At 43.7% G+C, this 12,993-nt stretch overlaps 1 protein-coding gene across 8 annotated transcripts in view; it reads left to right on the top strand.

Moving 5' to 3' along the window:
* Znf827 (zinc finger protein 827) overlaps positions 1 to 12,993 on the top strand; it is a 150,277-nt gene that overhangs the window by 20,605 nt on the left and 116,679 nt on the right. For all 8 annotated transcript variants that reach the window (XM_048813471.1, XM_048813472.1, XM_048813474.1 and 5 more), the window contains exon 2: positions 7,512 to 7,684. In XM_048813471.1, the coding sequence (XP_048669428.1) occupies positions 7,512 to 7,684 (173 nt within the window). The remainder of the gene's footprint in view (positions 1 to 7,511; positions 7,685 to 12,993) is intronic.

The raw sequence follows: 12,993 nt of genomic DNA, 5'->3' as shown, positions 1-12,993 counted from the left end.
CCCTTTTTAATTTAGATGCACTTAGCCCAGGCCAACATCTCCAAGGTCTTCTCAGCAAAATTTAACACGGGAGATCTTAGAAAGATCATTTTTTCCCCCTCTTCTTTTTACTGAATTGATTCTTTTGCTGAAACACTTAATATTTTAGTCAATGAATGTTCAAAATGTTCAAGTCAAAAGAAGAGGGAAAGGAACTCCTCAGATTTGGGCTGGATGACCCCTGCCAAGTGACCCCTGCCCAGCCCCCCATCCCTGTTTTCCCCATGCCTCTGTGCACACTCCAAGACCCCGTGAAACAACTCCATCCGTGGAGTAATTACATTAAAAAAGAACCTTTCATTTTTTAAAAAACTCATTCAAGAGGAAAGATTAAAAACCACAAGGCCCTTGAAATTGTTCTGCGTCCATGTGGACACATCCTCAACCCAGGTTCTGCTTCTTTATTGGATGGACTGGCCCCAGGGAGCTCTTCAGTTAAGGTGAATGTCATTGCTTCTCAGCAGCCCAGCTTGATGGTGAGTTAAGGAGTCCATTGACTGATTTTATTTATCTTTTCACCATGAGAGACTTGATCCTCATGATCACTGATTTTGCAGTCTGAGGAGTAGAAGGGAAAGGGGTAGATGGTTTTCTCCATCCCCGCATCTCCTGGCTCCCAATCTCCACCCCGCCAGCTTCCACACTGTACTGTTGATCTCAGGACAACCTGGGAACTAGATTCCAACAGGACTCCGACTTTACCTAAGAAGCATTATGGGAGTATGGTTCAAAGAGAATTGAGTCAATGTGTGACATTTATCTTGTTAGCAAACAGACAGCCCTGTTTTTAAACATTTCTCATTAGTATTATTTTTTTCTCTGCATTTTAGAAAGAACTCTTAATTCAAAATAGGTGGGCTGACTTCTCATAGCAGGGAAAGAGTTTCTGTTGCCTAATGACTTAAATAAACAGATAATACGCTTTCCACCCTCACCCCCTCCCTGCTCCCTGCAAAGCCACAAAAATAAACTACACACCCTCCTGATTTCAGTTTTTAATTTTTTAAAAGCTGTTTCCCAGAACGTTGCAAAAAGAGCATATAAAGTTGATTCTAGAGTTCCAAAGAGCTCAAAGAGCTGTGCGCCGGAGAAGATGATCCCGTCTTGAGTAATTTGGACACCAGCATTGCTTTGACCTTCTTTAGGTCGAGGGAAGTCCAAACCATTGAAAAAAAAAAAGTGTCTTTTAGGTCTGGCCTTATTCTTCTTTTTTGAACAGGATTTTGTTGTTGCCGAGTCATGGTGTATTTAATTCCTTAAGAGTCCACCACTCGGTAGCCTTTCCACCCCGCCACAGAGATGTGACACTGGAGCAGGAGGTTTCTTTCATGTGACCCTGCACCCCCAGCACATGCTACACTGCTTCTCTGAAAGGGGACACGATAGAGGGAAAATGATGTCTGTTTGCTATAAAGATAAATGTCACACATTGACTCAATTCTCTTTGAAGCTACTGTTCTGTGCAGCTAAGAATAAAATAAATGGGTTTTTATTTTCAAGACAAAGTTTCTTGTAGAAGGCCAACAAGAGTCCCAGATGCCAAGCTCCTAGTTAAAAGAAATACCAGGGAGAGTTTCAGAGAGAGGGTCTCCAGAACACCCCATGGTCCTGAATGAAATTGATATATACTTACACGCAACTTGGTCTCACACAGTAGAGAGCTGAAACTGTTTCCTGGGTCAATGCATAAGAGTGTTCCGGATTGTGTTTCCTTTCATATTTATGGGATGTTATTAAAATTATTGCAGGAGCATAGAAAGTTCAGAGCAGGAGATGACCTCTCCTGATATTTTCATCCATGCTTATTATAGCCTTAATCTGTGATTGATCACATATATGAACGTCAGGCAAATTCACTTTTTAACCAAGATTCAGAACTGTCACTAATCTCGGTGATATTCCCCTAAAGATTTAAACTTAGGCTGATTGTCAATATCAGACTTGTACCTTAGTTTTGTTGAATACTTGCTAGAGTATGCATTGATAATGGCAGCATGAATAACAGCAGGTACACCCATTGATATCCTTTGCTAACACGATTTTGCTTTTTGTTGACCTGAAATAGCATTTGAGATATACGCCCAAGAAATTTCACTAGAAGATGTATATTATTAGAAATAATATTATTTCTATTCACTATAATACCCATGTATATTATTAGAAATAATATTACTTATATCCTTAATAATATCCATGCATATTATTAGAGGGGAAGATAGGTTATCCTACACAGATGTGCACCAGTGGTGTTGAAAGTCTGAAGTGGAGATGGTAATGATGCATGGATTATGCACTTACAAGGTCAGCTGGCATCTTGAATTTCTGTGTGTGTGGCCAGGTCTGTATGCAGACTTGCAAATGCTCTTGACTTTCTGCAAATTGCCACATAATGTTTACCCAGAGAAAGTTTGATTTCAGAGTCTATAGAACAATGACATTTGTTTAGAAAATACCTAAGCGACTAAAACTCTCCATGATTAACAATATTTTTTAGTCCTATCAAAGTTTCTTTTTGTTGTTTTATGGACTTATATGTAGACAATAGGGTAGAACACCCAATTGGAAATGTAGAGATCGGCTCTAATCCTAGCCTTGCCACTAGGTCACTTGCAGAAAAATTTTAAACATACTACTGCAGTTTAGTTTCCTCATCTGTAAATTGGGCTGGTTTGGAATTATCTCTAAGATTCCTCTCCTCCTCCTCCTCCCCTTCCTCCTCCTCCTCCTTTTTTTTTTTTAAACATACCTTGCATTTAGTTACTGCTTATTTCCTAACCTAATTGTCTATTAACTCAAAACAAACTTTTTTTTTTTTCCTATTTTTGAATTGAAAGTTCCCTATCAAACTTCCCACAAGGTCGCCTCTGCTTTGGGCAGAACTTGTCCATGGCGGATAGTTGAGCACGTATCATGTCCTCTATTAAAGGTGTAGTCACACTGTCCATTATTAACATCAGCTGTTCCGAGTTCATTTCTGGAGATGTCTGAGGTGTGAGTACAGGACCCCCCTGCTCACCGTCCATCCATTCAGGCCAGGTGTTGGCCTGCTGTGTGAGAGGCATCAGCCCAGGGGCTACACTGGTCCACTGGGACTTCCTGGCACCTCCTGCACCTCTCCCTTCCACTCCCAGCCTGGGCTTTACTTGGCCCCCTCAGCCCAGCCTTTTCCATGTGGTCTCATCACAGCCAACGACACTGACCAGGGGGAACCTGTGTCAGACCTGGCACTGTTAACGTTGCTGGAAATACAAAGGTAAGGTAAGGCCCTGCCCCAGCCACGGCCCTCTCCTCCTTCTTCCTCTGCCCTTCCATCTCTTCCATCTCTTTTATTTCTGCTGAGCTGAATTGGGCCATCAGGAGTTTGTCTAGGCTGAGTGAGACCCTCTCCTGGCAGCACAATGGACTCCCATTCCTTTATTACCATGGCGGGCAGGGCCTGGAGCTGCGTATTTTTTTATGTGCTGTCAGTTGTTTCAATTTGCATCTGTTCTGAGGATGAGTGTTCTGCTTTGGAGGGTACACCTAGAGTTTATAGTCATTGCTATCATTGCAACAATTGCCACTACCAAGAGCTTCCATTTACCATGTGACAGGCGTTTTATATACATCCATTATCTCTTTTATTCCAATAATATTATTGCCTATAAAGAGAACGGGTTTTATCCAAAGGAGCGAATTAGCAGCTCTCGCTCCCACTGGGTCTATTAGCATTTGGTGGAATTTAGTTTTGTTTGCACGGTTACTAACTAGTTAGTGATAGATTGGGAGAAGCTGTTTATCAGGCTGTTGTCAACTAGGTAAAATTACGAACATTTCAGTCCCATTGCTCCAAGAACGCATGGTTCATTGTGAGGAAGTGACCATATCTCCCTGAGCTCTAAATCAGAGTGAAAATTTATAGCTATCAGTTCCCTGAAAATAGTTTGGCCTAGGAAGTAGAACGCATTCCTGCTTCCTCCTGCTCCGAAGTAGTTAATATCAGGTACACATGGAGGATGTCCTACTAAAATGTGACATTTCCTCCTTGAATAAATAAAAATGTAAATGTTACTAGGGGAGATTACTGGCCAAATTTGAAAATCAGTCTTTGTCTTCTATTGACTTTTGCCATTTAGCTTCTGTTTTCTTTCTATGCTGCCGTGATCAGTTAGACCTTCCAGTTATAGGAGTGTAACTGTTTGGCCACATTTCTTGCATTTATTCTTATTGTGAGGATTCTAATTTTTCTCCCTGTCAACCCAAGGACACCATAATCTGTGCACAATTCATACATATTTTGATATTAATTAGGACTAAGGAAGCATAGCTCCAAAATGAAGTGGATTTATGTGAAATACTAATATGCAGGATTTAATGTAGTATACTCTATCATAACACTTGACATATAAAGTTGTTGATTAGGGTGGTGGCTGGGAAGGTGTCCGAGAGACTAGGAAGCACATTGGTCGTATTAGGCAAGGCAAGGTGGTAGGGGAACCCGCCATCTAGACATATTTGTTCTTCTAGTTCATGTCTTCTTATGGCTTTCCTCTGGTGTGCCATTCAATCTCTGACTAGTGGAGGACATCTCGTTTTTGTTTTTTTTTTGTTTTTTCCCTCTCCTAGGTAGTTCTGTAAAATTAGGCAGGCTAGGGTTAGTGGGAAATACTTCCTGAAGTTGGGGACCAGGAGCAGCCTGTTTGTATCTCCTTCTCTTTGATGTCCTTCCAACCCCAAACTGGCATCACAGTCATTCTTTTCCCTCTGTTGAAGGACAGTTTTCTTACCTAGGGTCCTGATGCAGGCCTTTCTCTCAGATCTGTTGTTCAGCCGGGAGGCTTGTGACCAAGATGTCAGGATCGAGAAATAAAAATGAAGGGAAGAAAAAGAAAAGCCTACGGGGCAGAAGACGGATGGGCACTGTCGACTGAGAGCAAGGATTGCTTACCCCAGGCCTGCACAAGCGCATTTTCCCCCAGTGAAAGGGCACCTCAGTCCCCACCCCACCCCATTCAAGCAAGGAAGTACCCGCAGGGGACACATTGCAAGGAGCCGGACCATACAGGCCTGAAGGGCACAGGTTTAGTCACAGGATTCTTCAAATTGCTCCGTTAAACTAACCAATGTCGCCTGTACCCATCTCGGTAAAACTGCATTTCTTGAATTCCATAACTTTATTCCAGAATCTTCCAGGCTCCGTCCACTTCAAGTGGTCCTTTGCATGTAGAGTAGAAAGTCAATTGACTCAATAAGTAAAGAGTGAGATTATCTTAAAGTATACACTTGGGATGTTTCCTTTTAAAATTTAGAAAGTGATGTGTGCATTTAAAAATTCAAACAGCACAGAAGGATAGAAAGAGAAAAATGCAGGTTTCCACCCCAAACTGCCCTTTCATCCACGATCCTACCGTAGTAACTGCCAAGGGGTTTCTTGGGTGCACTTCCAAAAAATGTTCATGCAAATTCGTGGATGTCATTTTTTGTTTCATTTATTCGTGCCGATTTTTCCACTCCCTCTTTGTTATTTTCTTTCCCAAATATTTCAAAGCAAGTCCCAGATACCATGTCCATTTGCTTGTAAATACTTTAGTATTTTTATATCTCCAAAAGATAAGGACTTGGAAAAAATAACCATCTTGCCACTGTCACATGGAACGGGATCTACGGTGGCTGCATGGTATTACAGAACTCCAGGCAGTAATCAAGATTTCCTCCACAATCTCAAAAATGTCTTTTCTTAGCCATTGCTTTGTTTAAATGGGATCCAGATAAATCTCCTACCTTTCCTTTGTCTTATATATTATCCCTTAAGACTTTTTAAAGTCCATAATCCCTTCCCTTTTTAAAATGCCATTTACATATTGAAGAAATTGGGTCATTTCCCCTGAGGAATTCCCACATTCTGGATTGGGCTGATTCCCTGGGTGGGTTTAACTTACTATTATTTTTTTTTTAATATGTATTTCTGGTAAACTGCTGATTAGAGGCTTAATTGATTTTTTTATAGGAATATTTCATTGATGGCCTATCAGGAGGCACACAGTGCCTGTCTCATTTCTAGTGATGCTGAATGTTGTTTGATCCACCCTTTATAATGTTCCCTGTCAGCCCGGTGGGGTGGCATACACGGCTATCCCACAGGAGGCTAAGACAGGAGGACCGCAAGTTCAAGACCAGCCCGGGCAACATAGCATTCACTTACCATCTCAAAATAAAAAATGAAAAGGTCTGGGGATGTGGTTCAGTGGTTAAACACCCACTTCAACCCCCAGTTCCAAAAATAAATAAATAAATAAATAAGTTCCCTATTAATCTTTTACCCGATGGTTCCAGCAGCAATTGGTTTCTCTTTTTTTAGAGAATAAATATAGGCTCACCCTGGACATGTGGTTTTGTGTCTCGCTTTATCCTCTGACCCTAATATCTCGGACATGTTACCACATTAGATGTAGATCAGTTCATTTTAAATGGCTTCGTGTAGTTTATTTTATTTTTTTAAAAAATGTTTCTCTGGTTTGGAAATATTTCGGATTCCCATGATTTTAGAAAGGAACACCGGAGCCTTCAGCTCTCCGTGCTGTCATTCCTGAGTCCCCCCGTCACCAGGTTAGTGTGGTGCTGTGTAGTGTGAGTTGATGGACCAGACGCTCAGCCATACAGTCGCAGCAGAGAGCCTCCTCGTGGGGCTGGGGCGGAAGAGATGATCCGAGCTTTGCTTGGAGGGGGGAGCTGGTGTGTTTGCTTTCTTGAAAAATGGAAACATTTGTGGTGGCCTAGTGTGGCTCTTCCCAAAGCAGACAGTGAGGCCCAGTCCAGAGCAAAGGAAGACGGCTCTCATTGTCAGTAGCCACCAGAGGGACAGAAATAAGAGGATGAAAAGCCCTGACCTCGGGGCCCCCTGATGGCTAAATTGGCAGCAGCATCTATCTGCACAAGCCACCGCTAAACAAGTCAGCAGTGGGGATCCTAAAATCTGTCTCCATTGGAGTTCAGCCTGTGAGGTTGATGATAGCTGTTTGGTTTTCAGAGGACCAGAGCGTTATTCTCTGTCCCATTGGATCTGTCTTTAGTTCTCACCCTTTCCCATATCGGGGAACTAGGAGGGGACTCAGGCTTGTTGATTTCCTTCAGGAAGCAAAAGCCCTGAATTCAGCCTTTGGTGATGGCAGAGGGTGCATGGAGGGCCCTGAGCCAGCAAGTCGTAGGCCTCGCAGGACCCTCCTAAGCGAGGGATGGCCCTCTCCCGGGAGACCCCTCAGTCGGGATGGTCAGAGTTGGGCCAGTGGAACCCAGGTAGAAGTGACTAGATGAACATGAAGCAAAGCAGTCACAAAACGTGCCCACGGGTAAAATCTGGGAATCATCAAAGGAAAAAAAAAAAAAAACCCTAGGTCATTTTTCGTGCTTTTCATGCAGCAGCACATGGGCATGGGTGCCAGGTTCGGTGTGCCTACTTGTTTTCCCTGACGTTCCTTTTCTCTCCTTCCTCCAAGCCTCAGAAGAGGAAAGCGGGAAGCCTTTCCAGTGTCCGATTTGTGGTTTGGTTATAAAAAGGAAGAGTTACTGGAAGCGGCACATGGTGATCCACACAGGTTTAAAAAGTCATCAGTGTCCGCTCTGCCCATTCCGGTGTGCTCGCAAGGACAATCTCAAATCCCACATGAAGGTAAGCCACCTGCGGTCGGACCCCAGAAAGAGGCAGGTGCAGCCAGGGTCCCTGCACACAGCCTAGTGCAGGAGGCTGCTGTGGCCGGAGACGGTGCTCAGCGTAGCAGGTAGAATTCAACACACATGAGGACCATTGAGAAGGGTCTCTTTACAACCCCAGTGCCAGTGCACTTTACAGCCAGGAGCTTAAGGCAGACTCTTCAGTAGGCAGATAATAAATGTAGCATAGAGCTGTCCTTTCTTATGGAGGAACAACGGCTTCACTGGGCCTTGCGTGGTGACGCATTTCTGGGGGTGTTGGGAGGAGGAACTGGGAAAAAGCAGGAAAGGTGGAGTCCAGGAAGAGCTACTGGGCCTGAGCACCAAAGACAGGGCTCCGGGGCCCGCCGCCTCCTGGAGAGACCTGTGCAAACCCAGAAGAGCTCCCTTGTAGGTGTCCGGACACTGAAAGGCACCTGGATTTTTATCTTATTTTGCTAAGGGACCAATGCTGACAAGACTGAGTGGCCTCTGTGAGGCTGTCGGTGTAGGACATTATTTTCGATGTCCCAAACCACTGGAAAGCTCAAGTCTGTCATAAACACGTAGAGAATTGACTAGAATCTCTTATGCGACATGGGGGAAAACCTGGTCATGGAGAAATCTTCTTAGAAGACCTCTTTGATTCTACATTTTGACTCAACTTCAAGCAAGAGCTTTTGAATTTGATTGATGTGAATTTCAGTCTTATTATGCAACTTTCCTGCCACATGGCTTTAAGCAAGTTATTCCTTAGGCTTTCAATTTTCTCATCTGTTCAATGGGAGCTATGGTGCTTGTCTGGAAGAGCTATCATCAGGATTAAAGGAGGTGATAGCGGCAAAATGTCTGACACAGAAACGGTCAGTGGCAGTTATTAAAATTAAATAAATGTTCAGTGGCAGTAACTTAATAACTGCCACTGAACATCTTAATAATGACAGTGATATTTCACTGATATTTTCAGTAGGGCTCAACTGTTGACATTATTTACAAGCCGTCTCCCTTCCTGAAATAAGCCCAGTGTATGTATGTAATTAAGATATTTGCTTATTTCGAAATCTTGTAGTCTGAGCCTTCGGAACAGATCAGTAATCCCTGTTCTGAACTGTAGCTCTTAAAAGAGTGTGATGGAACAAAACTTCTATTGACTTTAGGAAATAGCTTAGAAGATTAAAAAAAAACACAATTAAATCCATGATGTGATTTGTTTTCTATCATTTGCCTTCTTCTCCTGGGAGTAGTGTGCCCTTCATCTTCAGAATTCACTTAACCAGGGGCTCTGGTGGGTTGGATTTTCCTGTGTTTACTTGGGTTATGGCTCTAACCTTCCTCATCCTCGATCACCTCTCCCCAAAGGAAAAGCCTGTCTTTGAAACCTGCCAAATTGGATTTCATTAGCAAGATGAGACTTCAAAGGAACTGCCTTTGCAAAGAAAACTTGTTTTAGTTACTGCCTCCTTAGCTGTGTTTAGAAATCAGGCCCGGTGAATTTACAGCTTCAGTGAGCAGAAAACTTGCATCTAGCCTGACACCTTGTAAGCTTGGTTTCAGCTCAGGGTCACTTAAAACAACCTATTTATAAACCCAGGGGGGAAAAAAGCTGGGTTTTCAATAGCAGGAACTACTGACCCTGAAACTACAGGGAGATGAGTTGGGTGCCTTGATGACACAGACTCGTGGCCATGACAGTGTTACAGATGAGAGCCGCCAGGGCTCTGCGGGTCGTGGGGTCTTGGAATGCTTTCAGAACAAATCAATAACCAGTACAATAAAGCAGTTGTGTGAAATTACTACTTTATTCAAACTCCTGGTGTCCTAACCTGTTGAGCTCTGACTTGAGCTTTTGATAAGGGAAGCGTGAGAAAGGGATCATGCAAGTTTAATTTCATCAAAGGTGTGCGTTTTTTCCAGCCTCGCCACCTCCCTTATGGGTCTTTATTTAGTTCTTATTTTTTTTAAGTCAAAGAAATCATGATTTTATTTTGATTAGACATACTTTAACATTGCCCAGTTTTACAAATCTATAGTCTGCACAGAAATGTAAAGGCTGTGGTCTTACGCATAGGTAGCCTCTGCTGCATTCTTCAGAGACTACAAATATGGATGTATGATGTATCTTCTAAAATGAATTTTGCTCTAAAAAGCGGGAACACTGTAGTCAAAGATCAAGACCTCACACTGTGGGTTCAGGAAAGAAAAAAGTCTCACTTCGATGACTTAGGAGCTGCAAGAGTTTGGAAGACTCACTTAACCTCTTAAAACCTGTTTCCACTAATGGAGATAATAATCATACTGCCTCTCCCATGAGGTTGTTATGAGTTAAATGAGATAATACACAGAGAGCACTTAATACAGTACCCAGCCTGGAGAAGAGACCTTCAGTAAATGTAGCTAATAATCATTATCCCAAATCCGCCTGTGTGCATATTAATGTTTACATTTAGAAATAATGAATGAGATGGTATAAGAAATTGCTCCAGAATAAATTCTATTGCGTTTCTCTCTTGGTGACCTGTCTTCAGTAACGAGCATTTAGAAAAACTGAAAAAATAAGATGAAATTACCCATTCATCTCTTCACCCAGAAATAACCGTTATAATTCCCATGCATAATCTTCTATATTGATTATACAAATTTAATTAAGAAAAATGGAGTTCTGCTTTCTTTGTTTGATGAGATACAGTATTTACTACTAGGTGTGGGCCTACTAGGTGCCACTCTTTTTGGTAAGCCATCTTTCTTCCAGATCTATATTGTGCAAATGTTTTTAGGACCAACGGCAGCAGGGGCTTGTAAATGCCTCCAGCTTCCTCAGGGTTATCTTAGATTTCCATTAAGTCTTTTACAACTTCCCTGGATGAGTGAGCATACAGGAATTCAATGTGAAATTCATAAGCTAAAACTGAGCAGAAAAGGCGAGAAGGGCTGCCAGGATAGAGAACACTAATGAAGTAATGGCAGGAAGCTGGACCAGAGGCCGGGCGCTGCCCTCTGCCCCTCCTCGGTCTGCTGTGAGTCCCCAGGAAGACCCTCGCCTGCCTGGCCCAGCCCCCTCAGGGATGGACTGTACATTTCCCAGAGTTTCTGTAAGCTCTGAACTACACCCCCCCCCCCCGGCATCTGACTGCTACCAAGGGCTGGTTCTGATGACGTCTAGGAACTGTTGGTGGCCAGTGACCAGGGAGTGAGTGATTCTGGAGAGAATGGCATCCTTTAGATGAGCATTTCTTCACATTAGCAGACTAAGAGGGCCTTTCAAGCCAGCCGTAGGCTAAAGAGAATAAATGGTAATAGAAAAGTGCTCTTCTGTTGGAGAGAAGGCCACAGGAGGATACATGCTTCTCTCAAAGGCCACACGTGAGCTCTCGTCCCTTTGGGAAGGTGTAGCTCAAATAGAGTCATAAGTGCAAACGTCAGCCCCACACTGTTCCTCCTTCCCACTTGCACTGATTTTTCCACCACTAAACACAAGGCCAGGCTCTAGTGGAAAAGCCACGTGAACGACTGCACACAGATGCCTTTCAGCCAGGGCTTCCTTTCTGTCTTGGAACCTGGGCTCTTGTTCTGTCCTTTTCCTTCTTCTTAGAAGCTGCTTCCGGAGCTTCTGTTCTTGGATTAGCTTCTGTGCTCTCTGGAGTCAGGAGATGTAAGGGCACCTCTGAAACGGAATCCGCCCCCCTGCATGGCCCTCACAGGGAGCCTTCCTCTGGGTGACCTTTATCACCTGGTTCCGGGCATGCCTTTGGCAGCACCTGTCAGGAGCCCCGGGGGGGCGGCGCTGTGACCCAAGGCCCCCAGGGTGCCTGTCCCTGTAGGAATCTGGTGGAAGAACTGGTGGGGAATCTTCTGGATTCTGTGAGAAAGTAAATGAGAAATGAAATCCCATTGTTTGGAAAGAGAAAGTGGCGGTGTTAAGAGCCAGGGCGGTCGGTCAGGGTGTTTCCCCACCTCTGCCCTCTGCTTGGGCAGAGGGGAGCCTTTTGGCCGCAACTGAAGTTTTTATGGTTGTTTCTGTTGATAAACTCAGGCTTTGGGGGACCCAGAATCACTTCTGTTGTTTTTTTCAGAAAGCCACAGTGGGGTGCTGTAGCAACAGGATCTCACCATTAACTTTTAATTTCTTTGCTTTTGTTGGTCACTTAACATTATTTAAAAGTATGTTTTGGCTGGTGAAGAATGCTTTTGGATTGCATTCAGAAGGCATAAACAGCTGTAGTAAAACTTGGTCTCTTGGAAAGGAGACCCACACAGAGGGCCCAGGTGGTGCAGTGGGTTAAGGAACGTGCTTTTAACCTCAGTGCAGACCAAGGTTCAAGTCCCCCTCAGGTCACCCCTGAACGACACAGGGTCAGTTTTGTTTGGATTTTGAATTCCAGTCACTGACATTCTTGTTTGTCCAGATCCCACGATTCCCCAAATCATTTGGCCCGAATCTACACAATTGGCAGTTTCTACTCCAGGGAGGGCCAGTCCTGAAATAGCAGCGTGTAGCAGGTCAGCACTGAAGTGCATTGGCAGAGATGAATGGGGAAGTTACAAGCTTATGAGCACCTGCCAGCTCAAAGCCTGGCTCAGGCCAGTGCAATGATTTCCTCACTTTTTCCAGCACTAAATTTGGTAGTGACAGGAAGGAAGAAAAAGTTTCTCCCAGTTTTACAGGTATCGCGTGCATGCAAGACTAGAACTGCGTTTAAAAGTCTGCATTCTCTCACTGCGACAGCAGAATCTAGAGCGTGATATTATAACCACGTTTGGAAAAACCGTTTTCCTCTTGCTCAGAATGTTTGGTGAGGGTCGGACCTTGATTTTTCTCCTGCTTTCCTTTCTTCCTATGTAATTTTGCTCAAGCCACTTCTTCTGGGGGTCTCAATTTCCCTGTCTATGAAATGGGAATACCCTGGAGGTATCAATTGCGTACATGCTTCATTACCTAAGAGCAGCGTTTTGAAAATTGAGATTATGTTTGCAAAACATAGCTAATTCTCTGGGTGACCATAATTGGGTACATGCAAAGTATTATTGTGAGAAGAATAACTTGACAGGTTACCTCTTTTGACCCCTAACTAGTAATTATATAAGTTGACCTTGGGCTGGGTTTGTAATATTTTCTCGGAAGATAGCAACCGAGATCAGATGACTGAACTATCAGGCGGTTTCTGCCCAGCGCTGCGTCCATTGGCAGGCAGATCTGATAATGGACTCTTAACCTGGTGGACCTGCTTTGTGTTTGGGGATCGACCTCATTACCTGGAGCACTCATGAAGTGCTCCTCTGGTTGTCTTCTTC

This window comes from Marmota marmota, unplaced genomic scaffold, assembly GCF_001458135.2.
Source record: "Marmota marmota marmota unplaced genomic scaffold, marMar, whole genome shotgun sequence".
Classification (NCBI taxonomy): Eukaryota; Metazoa; Chordata; class Mammalia; order Rodentia; family Sciuridae; genus Marmota; species Marmota marmota.
The sequence above is the reverse complement of the archived record's forward strand: the minus strand, read 5'-3'. Positions and strand labels throughout refer to the sequence as shown.